The following is a 20,295-nucleotide window of genomic DNA, read 5'->3' as shown; positions in this document are numbered from 1 at the left end:
ATAGATAGATAGATAGATAGATAGATAGATAGATAGATAGATAGATAGATAGATACTCTCAGAGTCGCCGAAGTTCGCTAATAAATGCTTCACATATAAAACAAATAAGAGAAAAATACTTAGAATGCAAAGGGATTCGAACCGGGGTCCTTTCTGTGTCAACCCATAGTATTCCACTTCTGAACCATGCTAGTAGTCGAAACACCTGTGCACAAAAACCCTAAACAACCGTTATGTCAGTAAGGAACCGCGTTAGCATAAGCAATATAACGTGGTAGACGAGTAAGAAAACAACCAAGAGTCACAGAATGCGAATTACGTAAGCAGATGTCACGCAATATGAATTGCATTACGAGTGGGTCGTCGAAAACGTCCAACCCTTTACGAAGGGCTTAGCCATGATTCTTCGTATTCATCAGCCACCGAATCAATTATTGCAGTAGTTGATACCTTGCAACCGTGCTTGTATTAGTAGTCCGAAGTAAGTTAGCAGTCGGTTCTAGAAATGGCGCTCTTCCAGCTTTTACTGTGCCTGTGCTGCGCTTTGCGCCCAGGCCTAGCGTTTCTTTCTTTTGATTCCATGACACAGATTGTTTATGAAAACTTAATTTATTTATTTATTAATACAGATGCAACAGATGAAGAGAATGCGTTCAACGAATGAAGTGGTCTAAGTACTCATATATGCGTCGTCATTGTTTCGTCTTGATTCAGTGTTCCCAAGGAAGATTTGGACGCTGCGCTTTCTTTCTTGGCACTGCAGACAGAGTGCAGCCAGAGAGCTATAGGGGCAGGGGCCTGCAAAAAAAAAGAGAAAAAAAAACAGCATTTTTTTAATAGCCATTTAGTCACAACGTCAAGTTCATTGTAATATTTTGAGCAGTGGACCTGTTTAAGACAGCCATAATCTAGCTGTTCAACGCGAACGAAAATCCTCTAGTTGTTATACAGCGAAAAAATTGAGCAAGCGATACGGAGCACAGCAGGTGTGAACGATAAACGAAAGCTCTGCCGGGATGAGTGGAAAGCGTGAAACACGTGAAAGAGAGAAAGAAAGAAAGATAAAGAAATATGGATAAGGAAAACGAGAGAGCAAGAGGGAAGAAAGAGCGAGGAAGAGGAAGAAGTAGGGTAAGCAGAAAGAACGCAAGAGAAAGAGAAAACAAAAAATATTACAAAAAGGAATAAAGGAAGGAAAGAAAAAAACGAAACAAGGAAGGCTTCACAGCTCCACAAATGTTGCCAAGCTGTCATGATCATTTTCTCCCAATTGCTAAAAAAGCTCGCCAATGGCAGTGTTGTTCCATTTATGCATTTATAAAAGGAGTGGCACTGGACTGCGACGACAATCGCATGGTCATGGTAGCAAAGTAAAACATTTACTATTTATTGTAAAAATATTTAAAGCTAGCCTAGTTGGTTGAGTTCATGATGAAGAGTCATTGCACACACAGGAGTCTGGTGGCGATTCATTCTTTAGCATTCAAAGTTTTCACTTAAGAATGGGTACATTAACAGCACAATAGTGCTGTTAATGAGCCGGAGTATAAAGCACTGTCTGTTCAGCTAGTCGATAGAAAGGGGCGCCATTCTTAGCACCTCTGTACTAAAGCAGGCGTAACTTGAACAGTGTGTTCGTATTCAAGTGCACACTTTAAATCAATTATAATACACATCCCTTAAAGACAATAACCAACTGTTCGCAGTCATCGCGCGTGCATGTTCTCGCCTCGTGTGTTTTGAGCTAAATTAAGTGCTATGTATTTTAATAAATTTGTACCGATGAACTCACCTCAAACTGTCGTATAAGATTTGAATTGCTCGCTTTTAAAATAGTTGATAAAGTTAATTAGTGAACTTTTATTAGGAATTATTCACATTTCGTTTGTTTGTGCAGAACACTTGTCATGTCGAAATAATAAACAGGCCGTAGGCTGTTCACGACTGTGAACAAAAAAAATGATACAGTAGATTAAAAAAATAATGCTCCGTTGAACAAACACCTATACTTTCTAATATAGGACTTCAGTGGCCGGCCATGATGCAACATTGTTAAAAATAGCATACGGTCATATCTATACATTTCAGTACTTCACTATGAATGTAGGTACATATTCAAGCCAATTGAGGAGAATTTTCATATACGGCTATTGCGGGTGCAGCTGTACCATCGGCAGGGGTTTCGGTTGCTGTGAAAACAGTCTATTTGCCTCTCAACAGCTCGGGGCATAGGGGTTGCGACGGGTGAGGGGAGACTAAAACTGCCGACCAAACTTTTTCATTTTTGCGTGTCTATACGCTCAGACATAAACTAACATGTCATCGTCAGTATGACTACGTGCACAGGAGAGCAAAGGCCTTTCCGATTCTCCGCCAATCAAACCGGTCCTGTGCTTGATGCTGCCACGTTACACGCGCAAACATCTTAATCTCATCGGCCACCTAACTTTTTGTCTCCCCCTCACGCGCACACACTTCACCATACACAAAGGTACGCTGAACTCTTTCTCGAAAAAAAATTTCCTGTATGCACTCCTCGCTCGGATTCACGTAACCTTAGGTGAAATGTGCGTGTGATGTCAATGACAAAGTGGTTGTGGCAAGTACTGCTATTTACCAGACTTTGGTTTGCCTGCGTCAGCAATCTACGGTATTTTCCACCTCGCGGCTCACACTGTTTCGCCAGTATCGCTGGTGTCAGAGGTAGGATCTAAAACGTGCCTTGAACACATACTTGATTGTTTCCTCAACCGCTCTGTCAGTGACGTAATATATGACATGTGCCTGGAGCAGAAACGACCCCGAGCTGCTGATGCGCAAATACACACTCCTTGGCAGTGGCAGGAGCCATAGCCTATTTTGATGTGCAGCGAAGGACAAAGACGGCTGCCAATTATCTTCAATTCACCCTGTTTCTCGCAAGCTCGCTCCATTTTACGTCAGCACATTTTGGGGTTTCGCCGCTCCACTTAACCCTCCGCCGCCCTCATCCGCGCTTCCCATGCCTTGCGCCCGTTCAGCCAATCTAATTGACCGCCGATCGCCTGTCCTACGTGGCCTGGCCAGCTCCATCTTTTCCTCGCTACAATGTGCAGTGACTATCACTGGAGGTCTTTCGAGGTCACATAGAATATAGACTGATGAGGGCAGAAAACAGTGTAGAATAGAATAACAGAGTTGAGATAGTTGGCACGTATTCATTCTAAAGAGGCAGAGTGTGCAAATACGGACACAAGAGGTAGTCAAGACACCACAAACGCCTGCGGTGTGCAAGCGTTAGTGATGTCCTGACTTCCTCCTTGTGCCCGTGTTTGCACGCCCTGTTTCTTTAGAACGAACAGTTGAAAACGTCGTCCAGAGAGGTCATCCTGGATGAAGGAGATGAAATCAGTGATCAAATTTGAAGACATCAGACTCGCACCGGTGGTTATAGACCAATGATGACGTGACTCCAAAGACCTGACCACACGTACGCACTGACGCGCTGCAACGCGTGTGAGTGGGCCGGCAATGGCTCCTTTACTTCATTCAATGTCAGTGGTCGGTCCACCTTAGTTCAGGGAGGGGTCGTGATGCGACGCCACATAGAGGGTCGGGCTGCTTGTGTCACACGTGCGCCCGAGCGCTTTCCCACGGTGATGTGATAGACGTTTTTCTCTCTACAATATCATACGTCTGTCAAATGTGTTCCGCCATGTTCCTTCATGCGTTCCTGCAGGACTGTACCGCGTTTGGACGGTACGCCGAGAAATGTTTCTTGGGTGAACAAGACATGGCGGAAAAAATGTGTTTTTGGTTTTGTTCAACTGGTGGCGCTGAATTTTGAAAAGGGTCTATTACACCCGACACTGGTGGTATTTGCCACCCAGGTTGACGGCATCACTCTAGCTCGAAGAGCGAGTGTAGGGAATGACACCTCCCCTATATTTGAGCTAATAATAAATTCTTCAAGCGAGTAGAAATCAAGTTATGGTCGGGCGGCCGTATTGTCCCAGTGTTCATGCCGCTCACATGCTGGCCCGATAGATGAGGCTTAGAGCCAAGCCGAAGTGGTCGCAATTCAATGGAGAATAAATGTTTGGCACCCGCGTACTGTGCAATGTCAATGAACGTTGAAGAACAGGCGTCAGAAATTATCCGGCGAGCACCACTATACGGCACCTGTTATAGCCCCAGACTCTTTGGGACGTTAAACCACACGAACTAAGTTATGACTGAGGCGCCCACTGAAATGCGCTAAGGATCAACTTACCCAGATAACCAGGAGTCCAAACATAAGCATGCTGCCTTTCCTGTAGCCATACAACTCCACAACGTAGCCGGCGATTGGGGGTGTCACCATTGCGCTGGTATTCGTAGGAATAGAAAAAAAAGGAAGTAAAAACTTGAGACATCATTTTTATGAAAATGAGTTCAGATGTGGAAATATGCAACTATTTCGTCCATAACAGGGTTAGCAAAAAGTATGGCACTTAAAAGGCGTGGCACGTCTCGCACAAAAAGATTGCGTTGCCTAGTGATGAAGACTATGACTCCCAAGAATTAAAAAAAACTTAAAAAAGGTTACTAGTGAGGCATATTCGAGGAGGGTGTAATAAAAATTTTCAGCATCATTAGGGACATGTATTGCATCGAAAATCGCATCCTCAGCAAGACCATGCAGTGAGGATATATATATATATATATATATATATATATATATATATATATATATATATATATATATATATATATATATATATATATATATATATATATATATATATATATATATATCTATATATATATATATATATATATATATATATATATATATATATATATAGTCAAGTAGATTCTCTGCGAGCAGTCACAACGTGCTTTATCTCGACGTTTCGGCCAAGACTAGGCTGAAGGCTGAAACGTTGAAATAAACCACGTTGTGACGGCTCACGGAAGATCTAATTGACTACTTGCAACGCTACGGCCTCTCAACCGTAGCATTGCAATCAACCGGCCGAGTGGTGGCTGATTGGCGCCCCTCGACTATATATATATATATATAAGTGGAAGGGAGGGGTTCAGGGAGGCCGCCCCGCCCTCCCCTTTTACCTATAGTCATCAAGGAGAGAAGATGCGCGAAGTCGGCCCCATACATGAAATTAATAGGCAGGGGGGGGGGGGTCTACGATAAACCTTTGCTATCCCTTCACCCGAAAGGGAGTCTTGCACATTCTTACTCTATAACAACGCTTATCGTGTAGCGAGGCGATGAATCAATTTCGAGTTTTTGAGAAATGTGACATCGACGCTATGAATGGGCTGAGTTTTTCTGTATAATTGCTATCCCAATAATACGTATATAGTAGACCACACTGCTTTGGGTACAGTCGGAGTGGGCTTATTAGAAATTGCATGCTCATAACTCACCCAAACACTGCAAATGTGAGCACTGTACTTGAAAGAAATCCGTTTGTGCGCAAGTTGTCGGGGTAACCACGTTGTCTGCAAAGAATAAAAAAATACTAAATTCTCTAGCGCGCCTGTGGAAAAGAACAGATCACAGAGCACTTATGTTTGACAGTCCACTTACTTTCGGGAACCTTTGTAATAGAAACAGTCACACAGATTCACTTCAGTCATGCGCAGAACTCGACTATATCACTATGACATTCACCGGTTTGTTTGCTCAGAGAGACTTACACAGCACGTTTTAGTCCGTGGCAATATCCGCAGACAAACTGGGCTGACATTCCCAGGCCAGTGAAAACTTGAGAAATATAAACGAGTGCCAGGGTCCTGAAAAAAAAAAGACAGAACGTGAGGCTTCTTGAGATAGCGAATGGAGAAATAAGTTTATAGTTTCCGAGAACACACAGGCCATCTGAAAAACTGAGAATAACATGAATTGTTAGCTGCATTGTGGCTTTAAATTAAGTCAGGTTTCGGGTTTTTATGATGAATTGCTCTCTATGGCGCGAGATCTATTAAATGGGCAAACAGCGTCAACTCATTGGACAAAAGATGTGATCGATGATTATGCAAAGTGGATGTATGAGGGCCTGAAAATTTTGCACTTATAGGCGGTTAAAAAATGTAAATATTAAAACGATGAACGAAGGAAAACGAGAGAGAAGAAATGTTAACCAAATTAGCATAACCGGCATGTACAGTGGGAAGGGATGGGGATCAGGAAAGTGACGTGAATTGTATATAGTAAAAACGAAGGTCGAGAGGACGTGATAATAAAATTAGGATGGAGCTATATGGTCTTAGAACACGTGCCTCGTCAACACCCTTGAGCGCAAGGGCCGCGAGGCAGGTGTGGTCACCGCAGCGGCGACCTCTGTTCAAAGGTCATGCTTCGGATTGTCCGGGTATATAACATGAAAACTACGCACGTCTTTTAAAAAATGCGAACAATTATCTATATTTGAAAAATGGTCCCGACGAATGAACATTGATTGGTGAAATGGTGTTTGTTTTTGGTAGAGTGTAAGTCAGGTTTTTATTCTTAAGTACAACTGCCTTAATATTTTATGAACTCCGTAAGAGGTGCAATGTCTACGAACGTATGAAAAGTGTATAAATCAAGGCGCTGCATCTTTGAGAGCCGTAGGAGAAAGGAATAGAAAAGTGAGCCCCGCAACTGTCTGCAGCTAAGTGCGACACCTCAGCAGTAGCTCGCATGGAAATGCGATGAGAAGGAATGGAAAGGGTTAGAGTGAGAAGTAAATATCGATGAAGAAACAGATTGGTGCTCGGTCGAAGGAGTCCAAGGACGGACAACCACACGGCGAGCGCTACACGGCGTCAGGAGACGGCGGGCCGACCGGCGAGAGCTACGCTGGCGTCGGATATCGCGGGTGACACAACCGTTCAGCACGGAATCCAGCAAGCGAGTCTCAATGTTGGCGGACCCACTGGCTCTGCAAGTTATACTGTGTTTTGAGATGGTGTGTCGCCGTTCGTGGGGATGTTTCACGATGACGCCGCTGCATAACCAGTGCTGTGAGGTGGCGGCGGGATTGCTTCCAGCCACAAAAGAAGGAGCATGCAGGAACAAATCGGACAGTAGTACGATATTGGCGAGGAAGACACGTCTATCGCATCTCCGGAAGAAAGCACCGAGAAGCAGGATGACACAAGCAGTGCTACCCCCTCATGCAGCGTCGCATCACGATCACTCAACTAAGGCGGACCTATATGGCTCCCGTTGAGAAGCGCGCATTTCCACTGGCATTGAATGAAATAAAGGAGGCGCTGTCTACACTAACATGCCGCCTCCATCTAAATGTGACCGGCCCGGTCCGGATCGGGCGGAGTTTTTTGGTACAGCAGCCGAGCACCTTAACCAAGACACTATAGGCCGGCCTTGAGGCAACACTACGTCGCGCCGTAGCACCACGCTTATGTATACATATTTCAGATTGAAAATTATGTGAAAAGCAGATGAGTGTTTTATTTTTTTGCTTAGGGAAACATTGATAATAATTACTTTCATTATAAGTAATAATGCTATTCAGACAGTTCGCTTTTATCACCTGGAAAATGGCAGGAATGGCGCGGGTCCTATAAGAAGATACGCCAGTATGGTAAACAGCTGGCCAACCATGCCGTAGAACGTCTCCATCTGAAAAAGAGAGTGCATGTGTTATTACAAAATGCAACCACATGGAAATACTAGAGACCGAAGGACCAGCTACTGGGAAATTGCATAGGTAAACGCCTAAAACACCCCACAAGAAAAAAAAAACTGCATTGTGTAACTAAAGAAAAATTGTGGGACCCCGAAGCTTGGCCTTTAGAAGTCGAGTGCGATAGCTGTATCCTATTCTTAGTGCGTACTTTAAACACTTAGTGCATGAAATCTTGTCGAACTTGCCATGGACCCACTACATGGTCTTAAGAGTGCAGTAGCGTTTGTGGCTTTTGTATTGAGTGACTGGCGTTAAACAATGAAGTCATTATGATAATCCCATGTTCTGACGCCCGATGACAATGGATGCTTGTACCGCGCATTATTACTGCAATATTTTATCTTGCGCTGTGAAGCATGTATACATGACGCGTGTGTTTGTTTAGCACGAAACGGTTACTTTCACTGCATTTCCAAGCAGTCGAAGCTTTGTCGCTATTCACAAGCAGAGGTGGCTTTGTGATACAACACCCGCTTGCCACGCAAAAGACCCACGTTTTATTGTCACTCTGACTCAAAATGTCTGATTTGTTTTATTTGCATTTTTTATTTTTCCATCACACAAAGTTGATTTTTCGCTCACAACCAACGACGCCGATACCCACGCCAGAATCTCTGCGAAACGATCTCTTTAACGCTATCGCGTTAAAAGCTCCAAAAGTCTTCGCTCTCGCTAAGAGGAAAAGAAAACACTCTAGAAAAATAACACTTCTTATAAAACTGCAAATATATACACTGTAATAGTGGGAATGCCAAGCCAGCCTGTGAAGCACGTCAAAATTTAATCTACTGCAAATAGGTGATCTTTCGGAACACTCACATATTCACACACTCTTTCACTCAAGAAACACATGCCACAAACAGCGCTCACAACTAACTGTTCATTGTGCGTGGCTGACCATCTTATATACGCACAAGATAATGCTGAGAAGCAATGAAAACAAAGATGCGCGTGAGGAAAGATTCTACAAGCGACGCAAGAACCAGCGAACAAAGTAACTCACTGCATATGCGTACGTTGAAGTGACGTTCAAGTGCGTGTTTAGATATTTCAAAGAGCGCAATAGCGAAAACTTCAGTCGTGGTCATAAGCAAAACCGTCACGTATGACGTCGACTTTGGTTGTGGCATTCGGAAGGCCGGCAGAATAGCGAGAGCCACGAAGTGACACGGCATGGGTTTTGCTGGCCACACAGTGACCAAGGCCAACCACTGACTCCGGAAAAATAGGTATGCCTATGGAATGCCAGTCAAAACCTTCAGACTTCATTTAACTTGCCTATACAGTTTTCATAACTTCATACACGGTAATACATACGTCTTTATCATAGTTACTCCCCATTTGTTCAAGTTAATAACCTCCTGTCTGCTCCCAATGTATTAATTCGGCGAGACAATGATCATAAAATGAAGCCGATATTTGCGAAGACCAACTTTCATCGAAATTCGCCGTTGTATTATCGACTAAAATGGAACTCTTTGCCTGTATCTATCGTGTAACTTACAGAATCATCTCCATTACAAGTTGCTCTAACAGTGTTTATGGAAGGAAACCCTCCATAGCCGAAAAATACCCACGTGTCTTGTGAAAAAAAAAAACATCTTCCGCATCAAAATTGTATAACGCAACATGATCACTTATGTAGCTGTATTGAATGATTAACGAGAATAATGGTGATAGAAATTGTTTAATAATATGTCATCTAATTTATTTAGTGGTTTCTGTGTTGCTCTTTACCTGCATATGTACACACGCGTTTAAATACCCACACTGGTATCCCGCATATGTAATGCCCTTTTCGGGCCGTAGGGTACTTGTATAAATATAAATACATGACATTCCTGTTCAGGTAACACGGCCACGTGGCAACATGACGGTGACTGGAAGTTCGGCTATGGTGCGCTTTATTGTATGAAAACAAGCTACGTCGAATTACACACAGTCACAAATAATGTAATGTGGGGTTTTCTCGTGCCGAAACCACGATATGATTGTAAGGCGTGCCGCAGTAGAAGGCTCCGGAAATATTTACCCTCTGGTACATGTTTTACACCAACTTCATAACGCACACGCACACACACATACCCACACAACCAACCACGAACACCTATTCCAGCGTAAGGTCACTTAACACGTGGCATGAAACGTCATAAACATGATTGGTGGACAGTGCATGGTACAGAGAACTGACGTGTTCTGAACCTTACTAAAATCTTATGTGCTTCACTATGTAATTTACGTACCTCATAATGAGAGAAGGCACCGGCAATGAAGCCTCCCACGGAATAACTGGCGAACTGAACCGTGTACACGCTGCCCAAAATAGTACCACTCAGGTTGAACTGAAAAAAAAAACAAAAAAAAAACAAGTGTCTGATATTATAGTTCTTGCATGTGTGTCAATGAGAACACCATTACACGGCGTAGGATTGATAAGGTGGTCAGATTAGCAGACGGTTCTCTCGGAATTAAACACAGCAATCAGTGACGCGCTTACTTCCGCTTCCCCCGTTCGAAATTAATATTGTATCAGTGTACTGTGCCCAAGCTTGTTCTGTTCTGTAATAGTTGCCTTCATGTGGAAAGGTTGAAGTTTTTATTAACTCGGCTTGTCCATTTTTATAACTTCTGCAGGAAAACAAGAAAAAAAGCACGTTACGGAGAATGAGCAATTAGAAGCTAAAAAAAAACAAATATAGCACACACTGAAACAGCTTGTCATAGCATGGAAATGTTGCTTGCAAAAGTTTCAACGTACTGTGTAATTTAGGCTCGAATACTTACATCACAGCCCCAATTTCCTTTAACCACTAGATTTGTAACTACATGACGCGGTCACTGTAAGCATTTGTGCACACTAGTCGTTACAAACAAAATGACGCCGCCGTTGAATTCGTGTGGAATTTGTTGTGCAAAAACTTATTGTCATCACTAGTGTGAGTCTACGAAACCGGTGATCAATTTATGGGACAGATATATCTTAGCTGTGCCTGTGAATATATAATAAATATTTCTTTCGGACTTACTTTTTCTTTGTGTGTTGCCATTTCAATAAATCTGACGCAGCCTTTTTTAGAGTATATGTTATAGCGGAGGTTCGAACGTGGCGCCGGCTACGTCTCCTCCCGGCACAAAAGTTGTAAAACTTTCAAAAATCACAGAACTAGACTGCACATATTCTCAGTACTGCAGCATAAACGTTGACGCACGTTGACGCAACAGAACAGTCCACGCTGTATGCATTAGGTTGGAAGAATCATTATAGTAGAAACAGCCCGACACCCTATACTCTATGCTAGAGAAACCGTTGACTACTCGACTCCTGAATACTGACGTTTTCCAGGCTGGGTTCCAGTGTGGGCTCGTTGAATCCTAGGATGATCCAGCTCATCATGAGTGTCACCATGTCGACAAGAAATACGGGATCAATTAGAAGCCAATAGTAACTCTTGCTCTGGCCGCCTTTCTCTGTAGATGCATCACCGGTATCTTCTTCGTCTGGGAAACAAACATCGCAACGCTGCACTATCTCAGAAAAAAAAGTTCTTGAACTTTTCAGCGCGAAAATTTCAGACAACGAACACAAGAGACGAGGACGAGCGCAGACTTTCAACTGATTTATTACTACTGAGACATACATATATACGTTACAGAAAAGAAGATAAAATCACTTGTTTAAGCAAGGCGTTTTGTGTTTTTTAATTAAGCAGGTGATCTTATATATATTGTTTTATTGTATCTTCCGCGACAATATTTGGGTATCGACACATTGCGAATAATCAATCGAAAATTGCGGAATGATTATATAATTCGTTGTTGTAAGTGGCCTTGTAAGTTTTCCTTCACCGGGCTTACCTGAGTACTGATTGAGCTTGGAGCTAAACTTCACGATTACTGGAAATGACAGCATCGTAATTGCTCCCAATACGAAAAATGGTAGCGGGTAAGCCCATGCCTGAAATGATGAGAGAGTATTGTTATATATAATTGAGATAACCATTCACAGGGAACAGACATTACATTCAAGCATGTTGTGCGTACAACAGCCACGAATGACATCGAAATGAAAACACTGAAAGCACTTGCGCGCTCCTGATACCACAAAGGATACATAATTCCAAGTCGTAACTTTTACAAGCGAAATTATATACCAATCCACGTCAACAAACGAAATAAAAGGCAAGGTGCAGTGGGACAAAAAACCACAAATTATTTTATTTTTCAAGTTTAAAGGTCCAGTACAAGTCCGCTAAAATGACCTACCAGTTTTTTTTATTAATATGCGAGGTTTAACGTCACAAAACCACCATATAATTATGAGAGACGCCTTAGTAGAGGGCTTCGGAAATTTCGACCACCTGGGTTTCTTTACCTTGCACCCAAACCTTAGCCACTAGACCGCCACGGCGGAGCACCCACCAGTTTTTTTTTTTTTACCAAATCACTTGGAAACTCATGTAAACGCAAATGCTAAAGAGTTCGCATAACTTGCCACAAGCCACAATTCACAGGCATTGATGAGTATGGGTGACAAATTCCACACAACTTCAGGATACAAAGCACAAATACAAGTGCTTTATTGCTGTTTGTTCGCTATAATTGTCGTTTTAAGTTTTATTCGTACTCGTTTTTTTTATACATACAGGTCCTATCAAAACCTAACGATATTTCAATAGGGCCTGGATGTATAAGAAAACGAGTTTGTTTTGAACGCGGTTAACCTTACTTGACTGCTGTGAAGTTTTACATTTCGTGCTCACCAATTATGGATGTCTGTTTTTTTATGCACCGGCACAAATTCTTGTTCACAAGGGCTAGATGACACAGCACAAGCGTATATAAAATTATTTATCCCCTGTTACATTTATATTACATATAAAATCATCCATCCCGTGTTTAGAATGTTGTGTTTTTTTTTACTGTGACGTAGAAACATTGAAGAATCGTGCACTCACGTCAATCAGAGCGCCACCAATAGCCGATCCCACCATGTTGCCAGATCCCCAGAGGAATTCTAGGAATGCCTGGAAGCACGAGAATGCCGCAACGTGTTTACATGATTTAAGAATAACCGTTTCTAAAAATTCTAAATTCGAGCGCGAACACACGACACGTTCACTCATACACGCACACACCCAGGCATCAAACACACACAGCGCTCAGAAATGTTGTACCAACTAGCCCAACAACAAGTTTTTTGCGAATAACGAGACCGTATTTTTGTAAAAGTATGTAAGTGACCTTCCCAAAGAGAAAAAGATGGAGGTCACTTGAATATCTACGAGTGAATTGTTTGTTCGTTAAACTGTAAAATTCCATACCCCGTACATAAAAAAATGAAACCTTCCGAAAAATTATACCTCCAAAGTAGTGTGCTAGGACCGATATTCTATGACAAAAAAATATCCGAGCGAGTCTCTGCTAACGGCTCATTTCAGCTTGTGGTAACAAAGAGCGCCTTTGTATCATGAAATGGGTTAGAACAGTCATAACGTGATGAGTGAAGAATGAACAAGGGGTATTGTTGTGCTTAATGAAAAAGGACCAATATCATATAAAAGTTTCAGTGCTATACAATTAATCATATATAATCAAGAAAACTTGCAGACGGTTGCAAGAAAGCATTATCGAAACACGCAGTTTGCTCCATAAAAAAAAAAAAAAGCTAGTGAATATCGAGGAGCGGTCGGAATTTCTTCCTCCATCGTAACTTTTAATCAAACTCGTGTATGGCCTCAAATAAATGACAATGTGGACATTATGGGGAGTGATTCTGTGAATAGCAGTGAAGAATGTGAAAGTGGTTGTGCTTTGTCACCGACGACGTTTGTTTACGTAGCAAAGAAAAATGACCCCAGCTAATGCCTATACATGGCATAAATTGGAAGCGGGTGTACTTATGAACCTTGACGCTCATTAATAGTGTAATGCCGGTGACAGAGCTCCAGACGAGCTTACATATATCTATTTTTTTTGTTTTTAGACGCAGCCTGGTGAAGCTTACATCCGGCGAAGCCAAGGAAGACGTAAGAGACATTGTTAGAAGTTTCTAACTGCAGTATTGTAGCTATGACATGAGGGTAACGGATTAAGGTGTTAAAGTAGGTGTCAAAGCAACTTGCCGTGAGCTTCGGTCACATTATTGCTTTCTATGTTTGTCATAATCGTGGACTGAAGGCACCACCCCGTGAGACTTTGCAAGCATACTGCGCTTATTACAGATTACAAGTAATGACCCCCCATCCCTACCATGCTTTCGTGTCTCTTGGCTTGACCATGGTGTGTCTAAAAGTTTAAAAACGAGACCTTGGTCTATATCCCTTGATTCGCAATCGCTTTTTTTTAATCGAAAGCTTTTAATGGGTCATGCTCGCCCCAATCCGTCCGTCCGTGCCCCGGAACGACGCCAGCTGTGGCCTTTCCCTTCATACTCTCTCAGCAGTAAGGTCATGGCACAACGGCACACAGAAACAGTTGCACCGTCACAGCTGTGGTCTGTACCCCTTGCACTCTCCAAGCAATCACGTGATTTCTGAGAGAGTGTAAAATAAAAGACATGACATTGTCAGTCGAATGGCCACAGGCTTTCGCCGAACGCAGCTAGTTTCTAATTTACAAAGTGGCGTTCATTTTTCTATTTGTGGGCTTGCGTACGTAAGCCTCAAGAGATAGCAGGGAGGCCCCATCTCTAACGCTTCACCTGACGTGTACACAACTTATATTTTATTGCATTGTTATATTATATGCCATACTTCCCAGTGTAATTTCTAAGTGCTTTGGTAACAGAAAGTGGCGAAGGTGTACGAGCACTTACTATGATACCTCCTCTATATTTTGGGAAGCGCGTCGTAAAGACGGCGAACATGCTGACAAGGTAGAATGTGTTGGTGATTCCTCCGAGAATGACGCACACTATGGACAGGCCAAGCAGGATATCGCCTCCGGGGGCCCAGTAGAGGCAACTGCGCGGGTCGTAAAATAACACGTAAAGCACTTGAGACAGCCACACATATCGCATATGGTGTTGTTGTGCTTTTGTGGACAACACCAACGCTGCTTGTAAAAAAGAAGGAAGTCCAAAGAGAGACACTTCACTTCTTGTATGTCACGTTGTTTTTTTTTTTTTGGCGTAAAATTAGACCGCAGCCACACGGGGTGAGAGAATATAAGGATTTTTTTTTTTTGATATCAAGCTTTTGCTGTAACCTATGTAAAACTTTTGTTATTTATTTCAAAATCACAGTAATAAGGTAACGTTGCTAAAGATCGCTATTTACACTCTGTATAGAAGAGCAAATTTAAAGGAAGGAATGAGGTGCAACCGAGACGAACACAAGTGACATGAACGAACGCCTGTGTGTTCGTCGATTTCTTTTGTTCATCCGCGTTGCACTTTATTCCTTCCGTTCAACGTGCAACAATTAGACCAACGAAATGTTCTACTAGAATTGCAAAGTTCAAAAAACTAAGGAAACAGAAAGGACAAAATAATTTTTGGTATTTAACGTCATAAAACCAATATATGAATATGAACAGCTTCATTGTGAGAGACTCGTATGTAAGCTGATCAGCATATCGGCATGCAACGCTAGATTTCTCGAACAAGGGTATGCAATAACAGCGTGTTCAAAGCTATGAGCAGATATTTCTGACTACGCAGTATAAATACCTATGATTTTTCAATGTATTGTACAGGCGTCGGAGAATTTGGGTCTTGATAAGTTGCACTGCTTGATAAAGAACAAAAAGAATCGTGGACACCAAGTTTTGTTCGCAACGAACATACCTGCTGGCTTGTTGCTTTATTCATTGACGAGTATTTTAATCCTAAAGCTTATATTGTTCTTGTGAACGTTCATGAACAACCTAGTCTGTGGTTCTGGGTGCTACTAGCTTGCTAACTGTCTCATTGATAAAGAAAATTAATCTATATAATGAACTTCATTAAGCGAGTTTTAATAAGAGTAAATATAGTGTGATGCATTAATTGGTTGCCGAAAATTATTCTTCACCTCCCATTGCACATTCGCAAGGTTGCAAAAAATTTGCCGTTGTCGTGTTTTGTTATTTCCCATGTTTTAATGGTCACTAAGAGATACAGTTGCTACATGAGGCCTATCAAAGTTATAGAATGACGCATTCGTCGTTAAAGTGTGCTACCCGTCTTGTGTAAGTAACACGTTACATGAATTCACTGGCTTGTGAAAGCTTCGAAACTGTAATGCGAACCTAAACTGCAGATCCACCGGAAACTCTTGAGGCTTTTTTTAAAATTTTTTGGCACGAGAGTCCTTTGTTGGACAGAATGCTGATCCCGGTACTCACATTTTCATTGTTTACACGACTGTATTTATTACCATTTGCCCTCTTTTCTCCACCTTTGCTTATCACTGTTTCAATTCCTCCACCTATAGAACTTTTCCCAGTAGTACCCCAGTCTCTATTCTCAGCGTATAACGAATCCCACAGCGCCTATAGGGTCTACAAAAACGTCTATGCACAATCTCTACTGAAGCTGATTTTGCGTACAAAAAATAAGTTCGAATGAGTTCTGTGGGTTTTCACATAACTCATTTGCAATACTTGTGTCAATGTGCTTCAAGTTGTTGATAAATTAATCCTCGCGCTATCAATTACTAGCTTTTTCATTGGCTCAGTTGGCAGAGCGACCGACCCGGAAAGGCGTTGGCCCCGGGTTGTAACCCTGGACCAGAACAAATTTTTCGCTTTTATTTGATTTGATTTTGTGGGGTTCGACGTCCCGAGACCACCATATGATTATGAGAGGCGCCGTAGTTGAGGGCTCCGGAAATTTCGACTACATGGGGTTCTTTAACATGCACCCAAATCTGAGTGCACGGGCCCACAACATTTCTGCCTCCATCGGAAATGCAGCCGCCACAGCCGGGATTTGATCCCGCGACCTGCGGGTCAGCAGCCGAGTACATTAGCCACTAGACCAGCTTGGCGGGGCCACAATTTTTTATTTCGGCAACTAAGAGGCTGCTTTTTCTGAGGAATCCGTACGGATTTCCTCGTGGCTTCGGGCTACAAATGAGCGGTCGTATTCTTTCCCTTTATCAACCCTTCCGCCACCTTGCGGTTTTCGACAGAACTTATTTGCAATATTTGCGTATATCTGTGGTGTTAGTGGCTGGTTGAGAAACGGGGGGGTGAGGAGGGGGCTCGTGTATTGCTTGTTTATGAAACTGCTTGAATATACATAATTATGAACAAATCGTTTCTTTGTGCGTGCTAAAGTGGGGTTTGCGTTCAAACACTTTGTTTTTCATTTTCGTCGGTAAATTTCGTATGCCAAACGTGGCCCGTGCCCGTCCTGCTTCACGTAAGTAATGCGATGTTTTGTGAAAATCATTGATTATTGCAGTGTTGTTGACATCCTTTATTGAGGGCGTTGTAGGGACAAAAGTGTGCAACGCTACGCTTCAGAAGCTTATGGTGAAATATGCTTCGTGATATTATTTGTTATCTCTTGCATGCGATGCCCGATAAGAAACCCACTTTGATAAGTGCGCTTCCTTAAATATTGAAAAATAAAAAAAAGCGAAGTTATAGTCTCTTTATATATAAGCAAAAAGTATTAATAATGAAGCAAGCTGGCCGAGGACACTACAAACAGCAAGTTTCGAATATATTGTAAACTTACACAATCTCACATGTATAGATTTCAGATGGTAGAGAGGTTTTGCTATACTGTTGTCAACCTATGACTCAGAGGCAGTAAGGTGTATGCAAGCGTCGGCCATCCCAGGTGTAGGGATATGAAGTTACAAGGTAGTGGTCTGGGCAGTAATACTTTCGGATTACTCATAAAAGCGAGCAGAGACCAGGTTCGAAGAAGTCAGATTTACCCGAATAGTATCGTGAAAATGAAGAATCCTCCTTGCCCGAACAGGTAGCAGGCTGTGGGTGTTATTCTATTAATCTGAAAAACAACGTCGAACACGCGTATTGGGTTACATTAAACTTTCTTGTTTGAGTTGTTTCTTAATAACTTACCATTTTTTCTGCGGTGATGGATCCTATTAGCATAAATACTTTGAAAAGAGAGAATACAAATCCATACTTCCACGCTTCGATTCCCCTGGAAGAAGCCTGCGAGGAATGAAATGTTATTCAGTGGGGTTAAGGAAATGTTACTGATAAATGCGCTCTCTATTCGAAAGGGCCTTAGTTCAATCATAGCATGCCTATGTCTGGAAATATCCAAGCAACGACTCCGATAGCAATAACCACCTTACATTGTGCATGACACCATATGTGTTGGTGCGCGTACAGCGAAACTTGTTAGCGATTTTTCAGCTGTAATTATATTTTCTTTTTTGCACTAAACACACCTGAATCATATACCTAGGCGATTTGTTTACAAGAAGGAAGCATTAAAATGTCCTTGAAGTATAGTTACATTTCTCACTGCAAACGCGATAAGAGGGGAGAGCCACTTTACTCTGAGCGCATTTAATAATTCACAAATTTTATTGACTCTTGCTTCCTGTAAGCTACGGTGCCCGCGAAAGTCCCTTCCATTGACAGTTATTACCATTTTGGCATTTATTGCATGCACCAACGAAATTTGATTCACCGCTGCATCGGCCGCTTGGACAATTTCGAAACTTGAAAATCTTCCAGCCGCCTGAATCCAGCTGCTGTGTAATCCAAAGGCACAACAAATGGGTATTCGTAGAACTGATTGGATTGATTTTATTGATGTGTAGGGTTTAACGTCCCAAAACCAACATATGATTATGAGAGACGCCGTAGTGGAGGACTCGGGAAATTTTGACTACCTGCGGTTCTTTAACGTGCGCCCAAATCTGAGCACACAGGCCTACGGCATTTTCGCCTCCATAGAAAATGCAGCCGCCGCAGCCGGGATTCGATACCGCGACCTGCGGGTCAGCAGCCGAGTATCTTAGCCACTAGGCCACTGCAGTGGAGTGCTTTCCCGGTCGCCACTCAAAGCGCCTTCTTGGGCAATTCCAACAATGCTCACTAGATGGTGCACCGCCACCTAAGTTTCGATGGTTGTTAATTTTCGATGGTCCGCGCGCTCGCCTCTGTTTATAGGTGACTTTTGAAAGGGGAAAAGGAAGAAATAAGCGGAGTTCCGTTACTGCCTCTCTCTCAATGGAGGGCACCTCCACAATTCTGCGCAGAAAATGGGGGGTAAAGAGGAATTAAAAAAAATGAATAGGGAGCTAGGAATTAAAGGTACAGAGATAGAGAAAGGAGCAGGAAGAGAGAGAGGGGCAGGGATGGTCACATATGGAAGAAAGGAGAAGATAGGAAAGATGGACATGGTCGCAGAAGTCCGAGGACGGGGCACCACTCAGCGAGAGCTTTTGTCAGCGTCAGGAGATGGCGTAGGGCAAGCCAGTCGGCCAGAGCTTCACTGTCGTCGGCACGAAATCTAGCGAACGAGTCGCTACGACGTTCTATACGACGTACACATTATGCGTTGGCTCGTTAGGAAGCCTTCATATCTCGCCAAGAAACACATGGTGCACCTCCGAGCAAGCTCCTCTAGCTGTATAACATCATTCATTTTGTGGATATGGCAGTGATTTTTGGTCCATGCCTTACAGGCTTACGGCTGTCCGACGCTGCGTCGAAAAAATTCGTCGGGTCAATCTCTAGGAAAATTGTACTCATAAGATGAAAAAGTAACTAGTAACGTGACACCACACTTTACCGAAAAATGGCAATGTAAGTACGTTGCCTGTTACAGCTCCAAAATTGTAAGGAGTATGTTACTAAGTTACCGATAAAAGTAACGCGTTACCGCCACCACCTATAAGCAGTACGCAGCACGGAAGCCCTCCTTACATTCCCAGCGTAGCGTAAGGCATACCATCCCGAAAATAAATCGCGTACACTGCAGTGACCTATATACACGTAGTGGTGATTTACGTTAAAACATTTTTAGTAGCGTGTTTGCAGTTTATGAATACCGGATGCTCTTGCTGTGGCCCTGCACAATGAACCTGTCACGAGACGCCAGATGGCAAGAGCATGTCTCGGACTGTGTGCATTACTGCTCTTAAGATAACGTTTAGACATTTAGTTTACAACATAAGGACCTACACCATGACCCTCACGAAAGAACGCGGATGGCGAGCCGGTAGCAAGCTTGCTGAAGAGTGTCTGCGGAATGGAGGGAGAGTAACGTTGTACACGAGAGCACTGATAACAAAAGGCCATGTAAACGTAGTCTTAGACTCGCCGTCACACATTTCACCTTTCTTCGTATACACCTACCACAGAAAGTTTTGCCACGTCGACATTTTCACAGCGCGCACAGTGGTGGCCTAACCAGGGGGTTGCACAACGGGCCCATGCCCCCCCCCCCCCCCCTGATGTTGATTGATTGATTGATTTGTGGGGTTTAACGTCCCAAAACCACTATTTGATTATGAGAAACGCCGTAGTGGAGGGCTCCGGAAATTTTGACCATCTGGGGTTCTTTAACGTGCACCCAAATCCGAGTACACGGGCCTACAACATTTCCGCCTCCATCGGAAATGCAGCCGCCACAGCCGGGATTTGATCCCGCGACCTGCGGGTCAGCAGCCGAGTACCTTAGCCACTAGACCAC

At 42.9% G+C, this 20,295-nt stretch overlaps 1 protein-coding gene across 3 annotated transcripts in view; it reads right to left on the bottom strand.

The window, feature by feature from the left end:
* Positions 1-590: 590 nt before the first annotated feature.
* LOC119175031 (MFS-type transporter SLC18B1) overlaps positions 591-20,295 on the bottom strand; it is a 46,929-nt gene continuing 27,224 nt past the window's right edge. For all 3 annotated transcript variants that reach the window (XM_037426206.2, XM_075894831.1, XM_037426205.2), the window contains 12 exons: positions 17,700-17,795; positions 17,552-17,625; positions 14,494-14,641; positions 12,635-12,703; positions 11,535-11,634; positions 11,014-11,177; positions 9,923-10,021; positions 7,524-7,612; positions 5,683-5,778; positions 5,410-5,484; positions 4,253-4,346; positions 591-798 (listed from right to left, as the gene is read on the bottom strand). In XM_037426206.2, coding sequence (XP_037282103.2) covers positions 679-798; positions 4,253-4,346; positions 5,410-5,484; positions 5,683-5,778; positions 7,524-7,612; positions 9,923-10,021; positions 11,014-11,177; positions 11,535-11,634; positions 12,635-12,703; positions 14,494-14,641; positions 17,552-17,625; positions 17,700-17,795 — 1,224 coding nt within the window. In that variant the 3' untranslated portion in view covers positions 591-678. The remainder of the gene's footprint in view (positions 799-4,252; positions 4,347-5,409; positions 5,485-5,682; positions 5,779-7,523; positions 7,613-9,922; positions 10,022-11,013; positions 11,178-11,534; positions 11,635-12,634; positions 12,704-14,493; positions 14,642-17,551; positions 17,626-17,699; positions 17,796-20,295) is intronic.

This window comes from Rhipicephalus microplus, chromosome 5 (genome assembly GCF_043290135.1).
Source record: "Rhipicephalus microplus isolate Deutch F79 chromosome 5, USDA_Rmic, whole genome shotgun sequence".
Lineage (NCBI taxonomy): Eukaryota > Metazoa > Arthropoda > Arachnida > Ixodida > Ixodidae > Rhipicephalus > Rhipicephalus microplus.
This window is presented reverse-complemented; position numbering and strand designations above follow the sequence as displayed.